Genomic DNA, 22,579 nt, shown 5'->3' on the forward strand with positions numbered 1-22,579 from the left:
TGGTGACTCTGAGTATGCTAATTAGGGCGCACAGAATGCACCAATCAGGTGGCGGCACAGTCCTCCTAAGCATATATAAGGAGGGCTGGTTTCTGGGCTCGGGGTCTTTCGCTACTGCAATCAAGCCCGCAATAAACGCCTGTAGAAGGATCCTGTTGTGGCGCGTCTTCCTTGCCGGCGAGATAGGCGATCGCTACAAAAAACTGCTTGTAACAGCCTTTTGGGGTTGCCTCTCCTCTGGATATAGGCCATCCCAGTACACTGGGCTAAAAAAACCTCTTGCTTTTGCATTGAAAGAAAAAAAAAAAAAGACTCGCCTTGGTCATGGTATCATCGCTTACAACAGTAAAGCCCTAACTAAGACAAATGCCATTTTTATTGGCATAGAACAAAGCCTAAGTCCTAGACTGACTCAACAAGGAGCATGAGGAACTGCATACTGCATTTATTTACCTGCAAAGACGTAATTCTGTCATAGTGAATCGTGGTCATCTCGTTCTCTGTCAGAGCATTTCCAGTCTGGTCGTTAATTTCAAAGCCTGTATAGAACTTCAGCATGTCTAAAAGCTGGGAAGATTCATTTAAATTAATAAACCTCATGGGAACATGAGACCAAGAAAGTATAACACACTATTTATTAAAAATAATAAAAGATCTATATGTTTCTTGGGGGTTGAAAATTTTAGAATTCAGCATTACACAGCAAATACTTGAGATCATATCCAAACATGTTTTAAGTTACATGAAAATAAAAATATGTATTTTAAAGATATATACATATTTTTTTAAAATTTATTTACTTTATGTATATGAGTACACTGTAGCTATCTTCAGACACACCAGAAGAGGGCATAAGATCCCATTACAGATGGTTGTGAGACACCATGTGGTTGCTGGGAATTGAACTCAGGACCTCTGGAAGAGGTGTCAGTGCTCTTAACTGCTGAGCCATTTCTCCAGCTAAAATATGTATTTTATAAGTAAATTATTAAGCCTACTGATATCCATAGTCTACTGTTTTAGAGAATATCAACTGTAATCCCAATACAACAGAGGAATTTCCCACATCAGACTGTCCTGTGGTCTGAGTAACGGACTGCCCTGGCTGGTGCTTGACATCCCTAGGAAGAAGGGCCTGTGCTCTTTATAAAAGCTAAGCATGAACCAAAAAGCAATCCACCAAGCCTTTCCCCCCATGGTTCCACTTGATTTCCAGCTTAAGCTCTTCCTGACTCTGAGGATGGACTGGAACTTGAACGCGCAAGCCAAACGGATACTTTCCCTCCAAGCTGCCTTCATCAGAAAGGATTATCACAGCAAAAGAAAGGCAAACTACCAGAGTGTGTTGTTTACCCCTCTTATGGCTCCCCATCCACCCAACCTCTCTTAAGCTTCGGCTGTGTATAAGAGGCCTTGCTTTCTGCACACAGAATATTCTGGCTGCGGTCATGTAAATATTATCTTTAGTCTTAACCTGGGGTATATTATAGTCAATTACTAAGAGTTAATATATATGGCCAATCACTTGGCAGAAAATTTTTTCTGAATGAAAACAAAAGAAGTGCTTAGTAAGACATGAGCTAAATAAAGTATGTCACACACATAAGACCTGCATCTCCAATTTACTTACACTGAAAACATAACTACAAATATGTTAGACATTTTCTTACACTTGACAATACAAGAAATCTGAAATATCACCACCTTTCTTGGCCACCCAAAGCAATAAAGTAAGGTACATCTGCCTTCCTACTCTAAGTCCCACACTATCAATAGCCCGCCAGTGCTGTCACGGGCAAGAGTGAGCCACGGCCCAGGGGTACAAATCACACTCGGTCAATGCTGATCACCTGTTATGTGCCACAGTGGTTAGGCACACCCAAATGAGATGTGTGAACACATGGGACTACCCTTCCAAAGTCATAACTCACCTCAATAATAAAGAACATAGTTAACATACAAGTTAGGTAATTACTAGAGTTGTACAGGTACGATCAAGTATATATTCAGTTTATACATTTTTTACATGTTTTTACTTTAAAATGACCAGGAATTTATGGCATACAGGCCCATATTTCAGACTTTTACTTTGGCTTATGCCTTAGTACTCCCAACTGCATGGCAAAGCAAAGACCAACGTAAGAGATGACAACATTAAATGTGTCCGATCCACTAGGCTCACTTGGGAAAACAGGTGGCCATCCTCTTCTCTGTGAACAAGACTGGAAAGGTAACAGTGAACCAAAAGATGGGAGTCATCCAGGATGGTGTTAAACCAGCGCCTTGTGGGGAGCAGAGCCTGGGAAAGATAAACACAAAGTGTGCATCTTTTATGTGTTCTCCAAGGCTAAAGATAAAATCGACGATATCACACAGAGTGGACATCACAAAACACTCTCCTGCCTGTCCAAAGATGATGGTGTATCTGATGGAGATGGGGTCTCCTCCAGGCTGTAAAACAGGTAACATTCAGTGGCAATGCTTTTCCTTTTAAAAAGGATGACTTGGAAGAGTCTCACAGACCATTTCACCTATACTTGGGTTTCTATTTGTTTGGTTAGTTTGGTTTTTCAAGGCAGATTTTCTCGTTGTAGACATGGATGCCTTGGAATTCCTTCTGTAGACCAGGCTGGCCTTGAACTCAGAGATCACCCTCCCTCTGTCTTCCGAGCAGTGGAACTAAAAGCGTGCACCATCATTGCCTGCTTTCCTTTAGCAGTTTTTACACAAAGCCTACGTGAACCATGAGTGCACGCTGCACGTTTAACGGCAGAAGCAAGGCTCTTCCCATTTTCTGTCCCTACTTCGCTGTCTGTAGTAAGACAGTGAGGAGAAACTGAAGCGTTGGAGGACTGCTTATCTAATCGATGGCATCACCTTAGACAAAGTTACTGAGGCCTGACACAGTGAGAGGATATAAATTAGTCACTGGTAGAGTAAATATATGTACAAAATTCTCGTGAATGACTGTTAGTCTAATAGTTTTAAAACTCATTTCCAACCAAGGCACAGATTTTCTTCCAATTTTCCTTCTCCATTAGGGAAAAGGAAATGGATTACTCTGAACTACATTAGTTTTGGATCTGGACTTTTCGTAAGAATCCTGTACCTAACTGCATGAAATCTTCTTTAATAATCATAATTCTGAAAGGCACTAAGAACCCATGCCAGTACAACAGTTAGTACGAAACCCTTGGACTTCCTTGTTTATACAAAAGTTTGACATAGAAGCAGACCAAGGGCCAGGTCAACTAAGTATTCCAAATGTAGTCACAGCTTCATCTTAGACTGTTGACGAATATACAGCAAATCACTACATCTTTCTTACCTCTAGATCAATCATAAGTTCGATGAATCTCTCACAGTAATGAACTTTGTCCATGGTGACAGACTCTAGACATGGAGAAACATGTTAGAATTTTACCAGAGCATTTTGTGTGCTATTTCTTAAAACTGACAGCTATTTAATAATTTAAACAAAATAATTTGCCTTGTTCTTTGTAGCTGAACTATGATTCAGAGTAAGATTCATATTTATTTCAAAGGCAGCCAATTACTGTTTAGTTCTACTAATATGAGGAAATGAAATATTTAGATTGGGTCAGGAATGTGTTTTATTAATCTGATGTTTAGAAATGATGAATCAATTATCTTTCAGGTTTAAATTAATTTTGTGTGTATGAGTGTACATATATGTATGTGCACCACTGCCTGCGGAAGGGAGAGGGAACCAGATCCTCTAGACCCAGTCAGAGAAGAACAGCTACCGTGTATGTATTAGGAGCATAATCTGGGTCCTTTACCAAGAGCTGCAAGTCTAAGGAACAAGCCATCTCGCCAGTCTTAATTAATACAGTGTTTTTCAAACTCAAAGGTCATTTACTTTTTAACAGAAGGCAGCTTTCTATCCAGAGTTTGTTTCACTTTCCACAGTATCATGCACACCAAACTCCTAAATACTGTCATGAATAAACACATGTGCGTGCCTGCATATGATTGTGCTTGTACATGATACACACACACATACACACACACACATACACACACACACACACACACACACACACACACTGATTCATATAGCTAACTTTGAAATAGTAAATATATACGCCAAAGAAAGAATTTTTCCACTGTCCATGCATGGATTGTTTTTAATCTTAAAAGGGGATTATATTGGCTTAGAAAGAGTGTTTAAAGTTTTACATGAAAATGTCAATGATATATTGAAAAACATAAATTTTCAAAGAATCTTAACATTAATTTATGGTACTCATGAACACAATGTACTGTTTTTTAAAAAAATTATTTAAAAATAACTACAGCCTTGTGAAATAAAATACTTTCAGGATAAAAGTTTTTGTTTTTTCTTAATATCAAAAAAAAAAAAATTGGCCTACCACTTATCCCCTAAAATCATGGTGTCAACATTGTTTCAGTTGATACACAATTTTTTTTAATGCATTGCTTAGCTAAGACTCTAAGCAGTGACTAACCCAGTGCCACATCTACAAAAACCAGCCCGCAAATGCTTTGGAATGCATCTATTTATCTGTAATACACAAAAAATGGAAGGTCCAGTGTTTGTTAACCACAGTTTTCCTCACAGACTGGCGTACCTGCTGCCTGGATGCTGAAACCATAGGACTTAAATCCAGAAGAGCCATTAAACATCTCCTCTAGATACTCATTTTCTAAGTGATAAACTGAGGAAAACAGAAAGCAAGTGCTGAGGATGGAGAATTAGAACATGGTGTTCTGACCTCATCCTGAGCCAAAGGCTGTAAGGAATGAAAGCAGGTGGGTCAGCTCACACGCCCTCAGCACTCTGGGTGATACAGCAAGAGAAGCACAAGTTCAAGGCCAGCCTGGGCTAGATGGTGAGTTCTAGGACACTATGTTTTGCACAGCAATATCTAATCTGAAACAAACAAATAAATATACAAAATGAATGAATAACTAAATACATAAATACACAAATTGAACCCCAGTGGGTGTGTTATTATTGGTATGGTGTAGTGGCTGGTTTTGTGTCAACTTGACACAAGCTGGAGTTAGTCACAGAGAAAGAAGCCTCAGTTGGGGAAATGCCTCCATGAGATCCAGCTGTAAGTGATCCAACTAGTGATCAAGGGGGGAGGGCCCAGCCCATTGTGGGTGGTGTCATCCCCGGGCTGGTAGACCTGGGTTCTATAAGAAAGCAGACTGAGCAAGGCATGGGAAGCAAACCAGTAACATCCCTCCATGGCCTCTGCATCAGCTCCTGCTTCCTGATTTGCTTGAGTTCCAATCCTGACTTCCTTTGGTGATGAACAGCGATATGGAAGTGTAAGCCCTTTCCTCCCCAACTTGCTTCTTAATCATGATGCTTGTGCAGGAATAGAAACCCTGACTAAGACACATGGGCACAGTCGAATCAAGGACTCCCACACCTCAGTTTCATGGGAATTGCAAAGTTTTCCCTGGTGAGGTTCAGAAGCATGGCAAAGCTTTCCTCAGGTTTTTCTTCCTGGATGTTTACAACCTAAAGACTGCATCCCTTCTGAGATGGCTCCTACTGAGATCAGGTAAACCTGCCTCCTTGTTCAAACTTATATAAAAAGAACACAATGAGTTTCTGGGTACTGTGGCTTCTCCATCAGAGACGAGTCCACCGATTCCAGCTTTACTGTGTGTCCTGTGTGTGTCTTTTCTTCATTCCCTTGCCACCCCAGTCAGCCACGCTGGACATGGTACCAAACAGACAGACAGACAGACAAACAAGTGTATGTTTACACTACTTAGAGAACCTATAAACTGCTCCAGCCGATATGCAAGTCAGTGTGGAGGTTTGTCAGGACTACAAAGGGAACTCCCATAACTTAGCCAGCCCTAGACACAAATCCAAAGGACTTGTAAGGCTCACTGCCGAGACTCTTACAAATGAATGTTACAGCTGCGCTATTCACAACAGCTCAGAAATGCAACTAGGAACATCAACGGATGAATGGGTGAAGAAAATGTAATAAATATGCACAAAGACCTGCATTTGGGCTTAAGGAAAACTGCAATCACAGCATCTTCAAGAAAATGGATAAAACTAGAAGTTGTTATGTGAAATAAATAAAATGCAAAGATACACAGAAGACAAATACCATGTTTTCTTTCATATGCAGAACCTAAGTTTAAACTTATATACATACATACATACATGTGTGTGTGAATACATGTGAGCATGAGACTAAAAAGATGAACTTGAGAAGGGAGAGATCTCTGGAGGGCGGGGCCACTGAATACCCAGGACATGAAATCTGAAGGAAGGTAGTGGTGGGGAAGAAGATCGATCAGCAAGCTAGGAACAGGAGAAATGAGGGATGGCGTGAGGGAGGAGAGGAAGTGCCAGAGGAGGGAGATGAATGAGAATAAGGTATAAATGAACAGTCCATAATGAGACCCATTACTCTGTAGTCTACATTAGAAACATGATATGTAAAGACATACGGGGACGATGGACTTGGCCCATCTTATGTTGTAGCTAACTTCTTCACCTGACTCCTATCACTTAAAAATACTATAAAGTAGCAAATGACACCATAAATGCCTAATGCACTATTGTCCCCAGCCTCCTGCAGAGCACTCAGACCTAGCAAATACAAGCATTTACGAACTAAACATTTCAATAACTGTGTTGGTGCTTTAATAACCCTTCCGGGCAGAACCAACCTTCGGGCCAGCAGTATACAGGAAATGGAAAGGACACATGTCTCTTATTAGAGTTTTAAATCATCCTAGCAGTGGTGTTCAGAGTAGAAGTGAGTAGGGGCAACTGTATAGTAATAAACAGGGAACGGAGGAAAGGTGGCCAGTTACCAGAAAGTGGGATGGACTTCAACACGGAGATAAACTTCTGAATGAGCTGGGAAAGAAACCTTCGTTCTTGGTAGGCCCTAAGAATCAAACGATAACCCAATTATTTCTCAAATAGTTAGAAAAAGCGAATTTAAACACTGTGCTGCTCAAATGTTCGATCTTTAATATTGACAACACAGTGTATTCCTCGAAATTCACAGGAAGAAAGGAACAGCCTCATCACTGGCCTGATTTGCCTGCTAAGGACCTCTTCCAGTTATTCTAAGTTTCCGCCTAAATTCAGGGGTCAGGGTAGCATAGGACGTCTCAAATTTTTATCGATACTGTTATTAGTCTTAAAAGTCTGAAGGGACTGGAGAGACGGCTTAGCAGCTAAGCGCACTTGCTGCTCTTCCAAAGGATCAGGGTTCAGTTCCCAGAACCTACGTGGTGGTTCATAACCATCTGTAACTGCAGCTCCAGAAAATGGGATACACTCTTCTGGCTTTCATGGCAATGCAAGCATGTGGGTATACTTAAATGCATACAGGCATTTATAACTTGCACAGATAACATTTTAAAAGTCTCATGCTTAACCAGGCATAGTGGCATATGCTTTTAACCTTGGAAAGCAAAAGCAGGAAGAACTCTGTGAGTTCAAGGCCAGCCTAATGCAGTTAAATTAGGTAGCAAATACAAGGACAGTATTACAATGGCTAGAGACTTAACCATCAGTTTAAAAATCAAGTCCCTACTGCTCCCTGAATTAACCATCAATTAATAAAACATCAGGTAATAGATACCTGCAAATGATTATGTAAATCCCTGCTAGAAACAAAGTACGGTGAATGATCAACATCTACTTGGTGGTTGGAGAGATGCATCAACGGGCATGTAGTGCTTGCACGACAAGCCTGAAGCCCTGAGTCTGGTCCAAAGCCGGGAATGGGCTGTGCATCTGTACAGCACAGGGGGATCCAGGGGGCGGTGGCTACACATTCAGTGAAAGACCAGGGAGCGAGCACTAGAAAAAGACACCTAACTCCAACCTCTGGCCTCCAAGCCCACATTGCAGGTCTTTGTTAAAACGTTGATATTAATCTAAGTGAAAGTACTCACTGATAACTTATTTGGATCCAGCACTATGTAAAAGGAAGCAATAAATCAGCGTCACAACCCACAGCCTAATATGGAAGAAAGCTTTGCCCACATACTGCTCTCTTGCTTCTGGGTCCATCTTTTCATCATTCTTCTTAATCAAGTTCCAGAATTTTCTTAGCTTTGGTGTCTTTTTTAGTTCTAATTCCAATCGTGCCTGAAAGAGACGTGAGATATGCAGCAATCAATGATACAAGTAAGATATACAGCATCAGTAACACTAACAGATAAGACACTTAGATTGGACAGTAGCTGGTCTCCTTATATATAATGACGTGTAATCTGAAAACAATCAGACAAAGCATGAAAACTGTGGAATGACTTGTATTCTAAAAGCACTATTTCATTCTACATTTTAATAAAAATAAGATGGAAGAAACAACCTTTAATAATCATTATTATAAGCTAATAACTTATTTCTAAAGTTAAGATTTTAAGCTTAAAAATCTAAAAAATAAGCATAAGTGCTTATAAGCATTATTACAGAAATAAAAAAATCTTAGTACCCAACAATAAACATTAAAAAATTGTCAAGGCTGGGCCTGCCTGGAGTTTAGTGATATTTGTTCTGCTTAGCATGTCAAATTTCTGGGTTCAATCCCTAGAACTGGGATGGGAGGTGGGAGGGAGAAACCTCTGCCAAAGGAAATAAGGAGTAGCTGTCCGAACAAGGGCGTGCTCATACGTTCAGTACAGGCCGGTCTAGGCTACACAAGGATCCACTCATCGAATACACAAAAGACACAAAAGGTTCTCACACTGCACATTTTCTCTTCTCGTACCTATCACTTTTTTATTAGTATTGTTTATGTGTGTCTCACTCTGTGTACTTGTACCAACTGGTCTGCACATTCAAGATTGCATTTGGCCTCATCCAAATACACACATAACGATAACAATCATAAGTTGCTAAGTTATCTCTTTCCTCTTCAAGTTCAATAACAGCCCCTCATTTCACCTTAGTGTTAAAATTAAGTGGAGCAAACAGCAGGATGCATGCGGCATCCTCAAAACTAAAAGCTCAAAACTAAAAGCTCATCCTCAAAACTAAAAGCATAGGAAGTTATTACAAAGTAAATTCCTACAGAGGAAGGAAGACTTCAGCCGACACACTTGTGCTCACGTAGAAACCACTCAGTCTGAAGCTGTATCTCCAGTGTGTAGCATTGTGAACTAGGTACTTACAGGCTGCAGGCCCATCCACATTGGAAGGGAGATAAGCTGCTGCACTTGACTCCTTATCAAGTCTACTTCCTGTTTAAAGCAATAAGAAAACAAGTGTATAGTTTATATACATTTCTGTATTTTTACCTAAGTTCCTACATATACAGTGGATGTCCTGTTAGAGTCCTGGGAGAAAAAGATGTCATCGATACTTTAAAATTGGTGACATTTTACTATTTAGAAATTCAACAAGGAACTAGCGATGGTTCATTGGTCGCAATGGTTAAGAGCACTTGCTGCTTTTAGAGAGGACCAGGGTTCGCCAGGGTTTGGATCCAAGCATGAGAGGATCACAACCGTGTTTAACTCCACCTTCAGGAATCCAACATCGTCTCTGGCCTCTATTGGTACCCACATATACACAGCACACACACATGTGCATACATATATACACTATACACAAATGCACACACACACACACACACACACACACACACACACACACACAGAAATCAGTCTTTGAAACAATTTCACATTAAATTGGTAGTTTTCATTATTTTCAGATATATATAAAAATTCACTTATTAATAAAATTGTATTTGTAACCTCCAAATTAATACTCCCTGCAGTAATCAGAGAGCACAGGACATCAGGAATTTGAAGTTGCCCCAAGTACCTGTCTCCCCAAGCCTCAGTTAGCTCTCTGCTTCAGTTTCAGCTGCCAGCAAGTGTCCTGAGACGTGGCGTTACGTTTTTATCACTGTATTTTGTTGGTGATTTGACCCTTTTAATATGGATCCCCAAAACAAGGCTGAAGTACCACCTGAAGTACATGGGCAGAATACATTCAATACATGTGTCTTCCTGCCATGTGTCCTGTGTCTTCTTTCAGGTTTATTATTCGTGTATTTGTGTGTGTGCACGTACATGCATGTGTATGCATGGGCATGCACCCGAGAATGCCAGAAGAGGACATAAGATCCTCTGGACATGCAGTTACACACACTTATAAGTTGACCTACATGGGTACTGGAAAGAGAACTCGGGTCCTCTGGAAGAACAGCAATGCTCTTAGCCATTTAGCTATCTCTCCAGCCCATGTCATGTGTCTGGCATATAAAATGTGTTAGATAAATTGCATGTATTAACAGTGCTGCGGCTGAGCTCACAGATGACTAACATTAAGTAAGATGTCTTGAAACAGAAGCAAACATAATAAAGGTTATGACCTGAGGAAGGAGCCCTGTACCACCCCGGCACTAAGGAGACTGTGGCAGAAACATGGGTGCAAGGCTAGTGTGGGCTTACACTGACAGTTTGACAAAAACATGACCAGACCTAGACATCTAGCTTTGGGGTACAGAAGTCACCTAGCCTGAGACGTTTTGTTCACACCAGCAGAAAATACTAATACTAATTACAACAATGACTAGGATTTTGCAAGAATGTCTTTCCCCCAGGAGCCAGGGTGTACAAAGCTGGGTGGCAGAATGGTCTACCTAGTTCAGAAAAGACTGGAAAAATAAAAAATATGCATTGCAATAATAATCTAGGCTTGAAGTTTTTGAAACCTAGCATCAAAATATTAAGACTAAGTAAACCCTGTCATTATTCAATGTCTAATAAGGAATTATATATTCTTTCCTGTTTAGTTTTATAACTATTGAGATAATAGTAGTATACTGGGCAGCATCATAGACTCTCTTATATGTCTGTATAAGACCCAAGCCATCAGGTAGTAGATAGAAACCTAGTAACCACTCATCTAACAGTATCTGGTCTTCAGGTTAAAAATGGACTCCATATTTTCCTGCATAAGTCAGAAGGAATGATTAGTCCAGAAGCACCTGTCTTTAAACGAGTATGTATATGCTTTCAGATATGCATAGGAAGGAAGCAGAAGGGAAATATTAGTTACTGAAAATATTTCTAAAAACATTTCATTTTTCTTTCATTTTCATTCAAGACGATTTCATGGAGGATGAAAATATATCCCAATAAAACAAGACATTTCAAAGACCATCCAGTCAAATTACAGCACAGTTCTCCCGCTGACTACCTAGCCTGCACTTGAGGCACCACAAAAACGACTCTGTTTGGCATGAAGACTGTGCAGACTTCACTGTCTAAAGTATTTATTAACCAGACCCTCAGCTCCTCCTTACACGCGTGCTCTCTCTCCTCTCATTTTCATTTTTTCAGTCCAGTGGGAGAGGAGGAATCAGGTCCAAACTTCTAAAGGTAACAAGGCTTATGAAACCATCAGAGATGCTGACATACCGGCTTTACTCCCTACTACTACGCAGTGACAGCCGTCAGGTGCTCATCTGAACTCACTCTGAAGACCTGAGCACAAAGTAAAATTACCAGGCTATTGAAGCAATGATCCAGGAAAAGCAGGAGGACGGTCTGCTCGTGGAGGGAGAACTCGCCATCAGTCTCAGCTAATGCCGCTTTCAAGATGCGCTTAAAAAAGAATGGGAAGTGGTCTGGCTTCTTCTTAAAGGTCTGCAAAGAGTAAAAATTCACGTTGAGCCAGGCTGCGGTGGGGCACACACCTCTGACACCAACACCACGGGAGGCAGAGGCAGGCAGATGTGTGAGTTTGAGGATAGCCTGGTCTACTGCCTGAGTTCCAGGACAGCCAGTAATACACCTGTCTTGGAAAACTACAAACAAGCAATAAAAAATTCACTGAGTTCTTGCTTGCATTTTTTTAAGATTGATTTATTTTATGTGAGTACACTGTGGCTGTCTTCAGACAAATCAGAAGAGGGCATCGGATCCCATTACAGATGGTTGTGAGCCACCATGCAGTTGCTGGGAATTGAACCCAGGACCTCTGGAAGAGCAATCAGTGCTCTTAACTGCTGAGCCATCTCTCCAGCCTTATTTCTCTTTATTACAGAAATGCTGGAGGGGGTTTTATGAGTGGATTAGCACAAAGCATTCCATGACTATCTGTGTATGTGACAAGATCAGTGACAGAGAGTCAGTGAGTTTCTGACAGGACTATGAGACCTAAAGCTAACAGAATAAAGGCTTCAATTCTCTGAGTTGTTCTTGCATTCAGTTATACTTCATTTAGATAAAGCTTTACTTTCTTATTAAGATTTTGGAGTATCTTGATTCCTTTGGTTTAAACCAAACAACTATATCTTCTGCAAAACCATGCTGTATTAATCTCAGGACAGCTTTTCCTGCTCAATACCGCTCTTGACTCCTAAAATGGAAAGGTGTACCTTTATGTATATTCAAGGCCTGGCTGCCTACTGCCACAGACAAGGGAAAGAGATGTGTGGTCACTGTAGGTGTTCTCACTCATCTTTCTAAATCAGCCACTACCAACAACATCCCCACGACACCAACGGTGGCAGCCAAGGCCACAGGACCCGGACCCTCCCATTTCTTTTCTTTTGTGCTAAGAAAGTGCTCACTGAGCTCCATCCAGGACCCAGATGCTGGATATCACAGTTACTTGTTACTCACGCGGCAGTCTGTACCTAAGGTTCTAGCCCACTGTTCTAGGCTAATGACTCTAAAGACCCACCTATAGTCAGGTCCTTGGCACCTGACCCTTGCATTTGTCTGTTTTACTTCTCCAGACCTAAAGGGAAGCCTTCCAGGACCCCTCCACTCCTCTCGTCTTACCTCTGTGGTAAGTGCCACCGCCATCTATCATTCTCGGCTGCCTACGTTTGGTCAGTTATTGAAAATCATACACTACCCAGACGCTACTCCAATAAACAAACCCAGTCAGTTGTTTCTTTTTAAATCCCACATGTCCTCTGAATCTATGGTAACTGCACTTTATCCATAAGCTTGCTTTCTGTAATTTCAGTTACCTGCACCAACTACACTCTAAAATTACTAAAGGGAAAATTCTAGAAAGAAACAATTTCTGTGTTCTCAACTCTACAGGGTTTTGAGGAATGTGATGAAACCATGTTTGATGTGGCCTGGGATGTCAATCCCACCCTAGTACCCAATCTGTCTAGTCTATTTGCCATCTAGACCCTTCATCTCAGCGGGCAGACCGATTTAACTTTTATTTTCCGTGATAATCACTCCAAAATACAAGAAAAGTAATCCTGACAATTTAAGTCCAGTATAGTATAATTCTATTATATTATTAATCACTGTTGATCTGTTATACTGCTCAATTTATATAGAACATTATCCTAATGCTTCATAGGAAAGGGTATATATGCACACATAATTTATGAACATATATATTACATATATATTACTATGCAGTAACACAAACACATATGGCTATCCACTGGGGTCTTGGAATGTATCCCTATACAAAATGGAGTGATTCCTGCACTGTCATTCCTATTTCAAATCCTAATTACTAAAGTGGTCTCTATAATATATAAATTGATAAAATTATTACCTGGCTTTCAAATAAATCCCTCTTACTTTCTAGAATGGCTTGAAGCAACTTCCTGAGATCCTAGGATGTGTCAGTAAAGTTTACAGTCCACAGTTTAACCTGAGCTCAAATGTGCCTTGAGATGGCAGTCACTTAATATCTGAGTTGCATGTTCATGTTCTAATCTTGACAGCTCTCAACTCTACGTTAAACACTTTATCATTCTGAAAACCATTTCATCAAAAAGATGACAACTACCATGCTTTATCATTATCTAAAAAAAAAAAAAAATATATATATATATATATATATATATATATATGTTTGGAAGGAAACTCTCAGTGATCTGGCCATGGAGGGAACCACACTGCGAGTAAAATATTCTCTAAAGAAACTGTCAGTTCATTAGAAATTTTCAAATGGCAAAAGCAGTCCCAAATTGAAAGGGGGGAGGGGACTGAGCTGAAAGTACAGTAGAAAACACCTGTCAACACTCACAGATTCCCTCCTATACTTACCAATGGAACTTGTACTGTGCCAATTCTAAATGTAAATCGTTATAATCCATATCATTCCTTTTCTCAATCATAGAAAAATAACTCTACCTTCATATTACTTAAGTCCTAGAAAATCAGCTGGAAGTAATACAATCAAAAGAAAACTAACATTCCCTTTTACACATCCAAACTTTGCCTCACAGTACTTGACCCTTGGGTAAGCGTTCCCACTAGGACACCTGCTGTCAGAAGATTCTGCTACTCTTCAATGCCTTACAGGGGACCAGCGTGAGAACTGTGAAGTAGTTTAGGTTTGTTTTTACCTCCCAGGCTGGAACATTTTCTCTGAACTTCTCATTCACCATACAGCAGATGGACATTAAATAGGCCTTGCTGGAAACTTCTGGAGAATAATTCATCCAAAGATAATTTTCAAGATATTGGCTGTAGAGGATTTTTAAAAAGAGGCATAGAATATTTCATTAGTTATCACCAGACACTACTGCATCCCTCACCTGAACAACAGAAGGATTTCTAGTTTCCTTGGATCCTGATTTACGACTTGCACTTCTTTCCCAAACTTCCCTGTACTCTGCCCCAGTGCTGCCACTGGACACTTGCATGTAGAAACTGTGGCCAGAGAATGACACAGTCACACTTCCAAGCAAGAAGATATCAAAGGAGGGTTAGGGTTGGATCTTTATGGGTAAGGTGAATGAATTCAATCACCTAGGAGACATACCTCTGGGTATGTCTATGAAAACGTTTATAGAGAGACCTAGTGAAGAATTCCAACTTGAATGTAGACATTGGGAGTGAAGGGGCAGGGAAACAGTTCACTGGGAGCTGAGCACCAGCCCTCACCGTTCTCCGTGCCGACAGTGAAGGTGATGTCACTGTTTCTACTGCCACACTCCAGCTGCTTTTACCTCCATACCTCCTCTACCACGATACAGATAACTGTATCTTCAACTGTGACCCCAACCAAACCCTTCCTTAAATGGCATGGCAAGTACTTTGTCATGACAACAAAAGCCACTAATCCACTATAATACAAAGGCTCTAGCCGTGAATATTCTCTGACCTGAAAGCTCACGCAAGTAAAAATAAAATTCAGCAAATATTATCTTTAAACCATATGCTATAATAGACAATTTCAGAAGCAAATATAACTCAGACATTTGCACTAGTTCTTATCAGAAAAAAAAGTCTTATAACAATTAAAACAATCAGAAAGAGGTTTTACAATTCGCTTAAAAGGTAATTCAACATAATTCAGTTTTCAAGGTAACTGACATTTCCCCCTCTTGGATACTAAGATTCTTAATTTAAACTTGTAGAAATGTGAACAAATGAAATTTAAGTATCTCTGACCTTACAAACATAAGTTAGTCAGATTTTATTAAAGAAAACAGAATATAAGTTATTATATCAGGCTACAAAATACTGTTAAGTATTAATGGAAACAGAACACTGTGCTCCTGCACATTAAATCACTACAGGCATAACCTTCCACACACTTGTGCCCTTCTACTTCCGTGTTCTTCTGTACCTCAGGAGCTCACCTGAGCTGCTATTTCTCTCATGAGCCCAGTACTACAATTTCTTCTTGGTTAGTCTGCAATAACTTAGGAGCCGGATGAGCTTTTAAACAAATGCTGGTCAAGAATCAAGTCAGAGACAGAATGCTATCCAGTACATGAGCGGGAACTCATTTAATCCCTTATATGAATATTCTTCTTAAATCGTGTCTTAAAATTTCTGTCAGCTATAATGTGGTACAGATCATTCTTTAGCTGACATTTACTTCGTGATAGTTTAGCTGGGTGTAGAATTCTAGGTTCTGCTGACTTTAGTCTGGAAGATTTTTAAATCTTCATTCTATTTTAGTTCTTTGTAGTGGTGCTGTTACTTATTTGTTGTGTTTCTGGATTTAATGAAGTTGTGCACTTCTAGAAAACTCTCAAGATTCTGTCTGCTGTCCTGCCCCTTTTGCATTGTCTATCAGTACCTCCAGGATGTCCCATCAGGCTTTGTCATTCTAGATACCACACTGCCTACTTTCTTATTTTCCATGTTTACTATTTTCTAATTAATTTCCTCAGATGAAATGTCTTAAATTCACAATCAGTAGCAGATGACGAATGCCAGTGCTTTCTCCACCTTCCACACCTAGCCCTGCCCAGGGGTAAGAGGGTCTTCTCACACCAACTGATACCTGCTTCAAAGAATCCCTAGAAGACATTCCCAGAGCTAAACTTAGTCAGGACAAACCCTCATAAGAAACTCAGTGGTATATCTCCCAGGTGATTCTAGATTCTACCACACTGACGATTAGCACTTTTCAGTAATTAAATATGTTTCACTATCTTTAATACAGTCATTAAACATTTTGGTTTCTTGACACTAAGAAGACTAATTAACCTTAACTGCATACCAACATCTTTTTTATCTGTCTTTCCCATAGTTTGGATATTGAGGGTCACCCAAAGGATGATGTATTATTAAAGGCTTGATCCCTGAATGGTTGTGCTACTGGAAGGTAAAAAAGACACCAGGAAATGGAGACTAGTAAAAGAAAATTTCCTAACTGTAGGAATTCTGGGGATCTAGCCCTTCCTGAATTTTCTTTGCTTTTGGCTGCCATGAGATGAACACAGTTCTCACTAAGATGCACGGTACTATCACGGGCCCAAAGCAACAAGCTGAAATTACCATGGACTGATCCCTCTGAAACCACTTGCCAAAACAAAGCTTCTCTGACTACTACTTCAGGTATGTTGTTATGGTAATGAAAAACTAAAGGTCTTCTTGAAAAGTGGCCTGGTATGGTAGAAAGTATTTACTTATCCCAGGACAAGAAAGGGCTCATACCTAGATTCAGTTTTCTCCTCGAAAATCCAGAAAGATCTTTCTAAGATTATTGTGAGAATAAAACTGAATTCTGTTAAGAGTATATACTATAGAGTTAGGATATACTAGCTAATTTTCAACCATAAACTCCACAGTTTCCCTCCAAAAATGACCAGTTACTTAGTATCATGTTTTTAATGAAGATTGAATTAGTTTACACCAGTGTCCTATGTAGTTCTCTGACAATCTGACACAAGTGACAATCACTTTGGAAATGGGAATCTCAACTGAGAAAATGCCCCACTAGATTGACCTATGGACAAGGCTGTAGTGCAATTTATTAATTGATGACCCGTATGGAGACAGCCCAGCTCACTGTGGGTGGTACTATTTCTGGGTTAGTGGCCCCAGGCTGAACTTACACGAGGAGCAAGCCAGTAAGCAGCACTTGTTTGTGGCTTCAGTTGTTGCTTTCAGGTTCCTGGCCTGTCTGAGCTCCTGTCCTGACCCCTTCAGTGATAAACGATGATATGGAAGTATAAACAAAATAAGCCCTTTCCAACCCAATTTGCTTTTGGTCATGGGTTTTCATTACAGTAACCCAACTGATACATAAGTTGATACCTGGAGTATTTTCAAACAGACCTGACCACGTTCTTGGGAGGATTGTGGAAGGACTTTGGAAAGCCACTGAGTATTCAAAGCTCAGTGAGCTGTTGTGAGATTTTGAAAGACTAAAGGATAATCCTGAGAGTTATGAACTTGATGGAGGTCTGGGGCCATTTAATGTTTTAATTAAGAATCTGTGGTTCTGGTCAGATAGGGCTGAAGAATCAGCTGTGATGAACAAGAGACCATCACCAGTCAAGTCAAAGCTTTGCTTTATCAGGATAACTGATGCTGGTTACCTAGAGCCAAGAAAGGAGCTGGGATTAAGAAGAGACCAGCATCACTAAGGTGAAATCTTTTGGGGAAGTGTTTGCTCTCAAGCTCAGCACACAGAAGCTGTAGTACGGTGGCAGCCAAGGCTGTTCCTGGTGCCGGCAGCCTAGTTTACCTTGTTCCTGAGTGCTGGGATGAAAGGCGTATAATAGCGAATATGGTATTAGCACAGAGGCTCTTATCTCTGATGTAGACCAGAATTCAAGGAAGTAAAAAAGTGGAAAAGCTTTGAGCTTTGGCATCAAACACTGTACCAATAACTTCACTGTAACACCTTGAAAAAAATTAACGTCTGTGACTTCTGTTTGTTCCAGTAATTAGGGTGGACAGTACCTGTATTTCAGGGTGGTTATGGGAGCTGTTTAAGACATGCTCAGTCTATGCTGAACAGTATTACTGTTTTTATTTTTATAAGCTAGACAAACCTGGATGTGGCATGGTCCTTATAATTAAAACAAACAGGGTATGGTGGTATAGGCCTTCCACCCCAGCACCCAGGAACAGAGGCAGGTGAATCTCTGAGTTCCCGGTTACCTTGGTCCATATAGTGAGTTTCAGGCCAGCCAAAGCATCATAGAGAAACCTTTTCACAAACAAACTCAACAATGACAACAACAAAAACCAAAAATCACCCCCACCACCAACAAAAAGCCTGCACTGAGGCTGGGAACCCAGGTCAGAAGGGTGGCACATGCCTAACTCGTGTAATGGCCTCGGGAAGAATAGCACACTTTCTTTGGTTTGAAACATTTAGGTTGTAAGTAGGTTGGAACAATGTTGTCTTAGTTACAAAACTTTAGCTAAGAAGGAAGGAAAATAGTTATAGAGTATATCCCGATTTATTCCCACAGACCCTTTCTAAGTAGTGAAACAACTAAATAAATACAACATGTATATCCATGAGCTGCCCCTGCAGCCTAGGAGACTACTGTTCTTTCCGTACTAGAAGCTAACACTTTACTCATACGGTCATCTTCACCAGCCATGCAATGACGTCACTCACCTAAATTCCAGCAGCATTATTTTTCTGATGGCAAACCTAAGAACATTGAAAACAAACAATAGAAACTTTGAAATAGAAAATAGAAACATTTCAGAGATCTTAACTCTCATTCATTTGGAATCTCCTGTAATCAAATTAAACAACACGTCAGATTTCATAACCAGATCACAGGTGCTAAAAGCTGGCTGGGGTCAGTTTGGAGAGCACTAAGACTCGTCGCATAGGCACATACCCACATCCCAAATGCAGAACTTAGAGGTTTCTCATGCTCTTGAGTCTTGACTGTGGGGAATACGAGATACTTCTGTTATCTACACTGTTCTTTAATAATAGATGTGGCAGTTGAAATGCCTGATTTTTCTCTTAATTATTTTCTAAATTGGGAAAAAAAGTGGCCTGATCTGAACACGGCCCTCAGGTAATAGTTTCTTGATTTGACACCTAACCTGTCACTACCCAAGAGATCACTTCCCTGCCAAATCCTACCCCACTGCAGTCTGGACTCCTAAACAGGTTCACCAAGCACACATACTGTCACAGAACTTTAGCAAGGAAGAAATGAATGCTTTTACTATAAAGTCAGAAGTCTGGAGGAACAATGACAAACACCCGCTCCCACAGTTCAGCAAGACAGTGAATGTGATGGCTTGAGGGACACTCTGGGCGGCAGCTTAACTGAAGAGTAAATGTAAGAGAGCGACCATCCGGCAACAGTCCTCAGATTGAAGAGTTCTGGAGATATGAGTGGCTACAAATAATAATCATAACTGATTAAATACCTGAAGCGGTCTGTATGCTTTTCTAACATACTAATATTGACTGACAACAAGCATTATGCATGACACTGTGCTCAAAATGTAACATACGTTTCATTAGTCCATCAAAAGGTGGGCAGTGTGTGTATAAAACCTAAGTGCATCGGCTCTATATGTAAGCTGCTTTACTACAACTTCCCAGGTGTAGTTGTGTGAAAACATGGGATTCAAAGTTGTACAGCACTCTCACAACCACACTGAAAACTATATAAGGAGAAAATGTATCTGTGAATGCTAAAAAGGGATGTGTCATTATGAATATGTGATATTCGTGGACACACACACACTGCATGGTGTATGTGGGGGTCAGAAGGCTGAACTCAAGCCTCCAGGTCTGTGTGGCAAATAAATGTTGGACCTGGAGTGCTCACAAAATCCAAGTTCTGTGTTTCTAACTAGGTATAGCATTCTAATCTATAAGGGTTACTATACCCTTTCAGTGTCAAATAAACACAAAGTATCAAGATAAAGTATTTTATAAGTTACTGTTTTATTTTTCCACCATAAAATCCATGTAATGAATTCATAGCAGAATTAAGAATACTGTCAAAGGGTATAAGTTAGTAAGTCCTGTAAGAAAATGGAGGCTATTCCTGCAAAAAAAAAAAAAAAAGTCGTGGACAAGAGCCAATACTGGGCAGTGCCTTAATCAAGTTCCTAGACCATGTGCAGTAAAAGTATCTCAACGTTCTTGGGGACGGCAAATGTACTGCTGTATGTAAATGCTCAGAGCAAAGCCAGTGCACAGGAGACAAGCAGGAACAACTCTATTTTAAATGAAAGCTGCATAGAAATGCAGGAAGGGAAGCTTCCCACTGGCTTTGCAGGAAATAGCAAAGATGAAGCAACTGTGCAGCATGCCTTACTACCCATCTGACTAGACAAAAAAGGCTTTTAAGAATTAATTTTCAGATCCTAGAAGTATCTATTTTTACACCATAAGTATACTGAGATCTGAATAAATGACTACTGTGATATTAACAGTATCTCAAGACTATAAAACAGCCTATGTTGGGAGTGTATTATAACCATTTAATAAATATTACATCAAGCCATTCCCTAGATACTGAAGATGACACATTGCTCAGCAACATAATTCCCTCAGGCACTAATCTAAAACACTGTTGATTTAAAGCTCTTAATGTATATTGCAATTTTTGTTATAAAAATTCTTAGGCTCACAAATCAACCATTCAACATTCACTTCCCTATTCTGTCACTGTCTCCTCCTCCTTCTCTACTTTCTCCTCCTTTACCTCCTCCTCTTCCTCTACCTCCTCCTCCTCTTCATCATCATCATCATCATCATCATCATCATCATCATCTCAGTCTTCCAAGAGTCCCTCTGTGTAGCAGCCCTGGCTGTCCTGGAACTCACTCTGTGCACCAGGCTGACCTTGAACTCACAGAGATCTACATTCCTCTGTCTCCAGAGTTCTGAGATTAAAGGTCTGTGTAACCAACTGACTTATTTTTGCTTTCAAATTATTTAGTAAAATTAACTTGTTGAAGACCTAACACATTAATGTACCAAGCAAAGGACTCTACAAATTTTGAGCTTGCACTGTGGTACACACATGGAATACCAGCACATAAGAGGCTAAAGGCAGTGGAATTCTAGAATTCTTGAGCTCTGCAAGACTTTATCTAAAAATATATATACATATTTAAACAAATATCAAAAAATATTAACTAGGCATACATTATCTACAAGTAAACATGTGAAACAATGATCAATATACACAGTTAATTTCTTTTAAGGCATCTCATGACAGAATGAGGGTCTAAACCCTTCCATGTAGGTGGGGAAGGGAAGATTAAACTGTGTATGAAGACGAACACCCTGGTGACTAGGAAGGGAAGAGGGGTTTTTTAAAGTTACTCTTTTATGTATATTATTAAAAATAACTAAGGATGTCCTGGATTTATGCAATATAGGTATTTTATTTTATATCTTGTTTTTATAATTTCAAGAGGTTTTTTTAGATTTATCAGAAATAGTAAGAAAATTATTAGTGAACTTGAAATAAATGTATGCTTACTCTGCTCTATCATCTGTCTGTCTGTCTGTCTGTCTGTCTGTCTGCCTGCCTGCCTGCCTGCCTGCCTACCTACCTGCCTATCTATCTATATCTCTATCTATCTATATCTTCGGCCTTCACAAACCAAATAAGGCGTGTGGGGTTTAATCCCTCTGATCTACTAGAAGACACAGAGGAACTATGTAATAATCAACACCAGCACCATAACTCTGTATAGAAAATAAAAAGATTCTTTCAAACTCAGACCTGAACTAGACATTCAGACACAACCACACGGTCTACATAAGCCCAAGGCACCACAATTATAAACTTACTCCTACCGTGATTTGACGATCTCTTTTTCATATATTTCTTCAATTACCTGTTGCCAAAAGTATAAAAATGTTTAATACGTTAATCACCTTGATTTTCAGTCTAAACTGAAAGTTTTCAATTACTGAGATTACATAAAATAAGAAAGATTAAATATTCAAACAAGAGAAGTTTTTAGTGATGACATTATATGTCTCAAGTATAGAACAGAAAGTAAAGAAGAAATAATAAAATCCATCCACATAAAAATGAATCAGTATTCTTTAAATAATCCGCAATATTCTTTGAACAGGATGTGTTTATAACATTTTTAGACAAGCAAACCTCATAAATCATATTTTCAAAAATTAATTTTAATTAATTTAAATGTTATTAGACTCTAATAATCATCCCACAAGCCAGACAGACAGGAAATTAAAAGTGTGAGGGTACTATAGAAACAAAGGATAGCTGCTCCATCCAAATGAATATGATGATGTCTTGCTTCCTGCTCATGTGACCTAGGGCACATAGAAATTGGCCTCTGGAGGTGACAGACTGCCTCAAACTATCAGTCTTGCAGGCTGTGCCCCTACAAGTGTCTGACCTTT

General features: G+C 39.8%; 1 protein-coding gene across 1 annotated transcript in view; it reads right to left on the minus strand.

Annotated features, from left to right (window-relative positions):
- AQR (aquarius intron-binding spliceosomal factor) overlaps positions 1-22,579 on the minus strand; it is an 80,529-nt gene that overhangs the window by 53,585 nt on the left and 4,365 nt on the right. The window contains exons 3-12 of the mRNA XM_080931025.1: positions 21,998-22,038; positions 18,821-18,856; positions 14,346-14,466; positions 11,515-11,655; positions 9,169-9,237; positions 8,040-8,140; positions 6,847-6,923; positions 3,329-3,393; positions 2,183-2,299; positions 454-567 (exon numbers count right to left, since the gene is read on the minus strand). Of these exons, the coding sequence (XP_080787151.1) occupies positions 454-567; positions 2,183-2,299; positions 3,329-3,393; positions 6,847-6,923; positions 8,040-8,140; positions 9,169-9,237; positions 11,515-11,655; positions 14,346-14,466; positions 18,821-18,856; positions 21,998-22,038 (882 nt within the window). The remainder of the gene's footprint in view (positions 1-453; positions 568-2,182; positions 2,300-3,328; positions 3,394-6,846; positions 6,924-8,039; positions 8,141-9,168; positions 9,238-11,514; positions 11,656-14,345; positions 14,467-18,820; positions 18,857-21,997; positions 22,039-22,579) is intronic.

Source organism: Micromys minutus (assembly GCF_963924665.1).
Source record: "Micromys minutus genome assembly, chromosome: 17".
Classification (NCBI taxonomy): domain Eukaryota; kingdom Metazoa; phylum Chordata; class Mammalia; order Rodentia; family Muridae; genus Micromys; species Micromys minutus.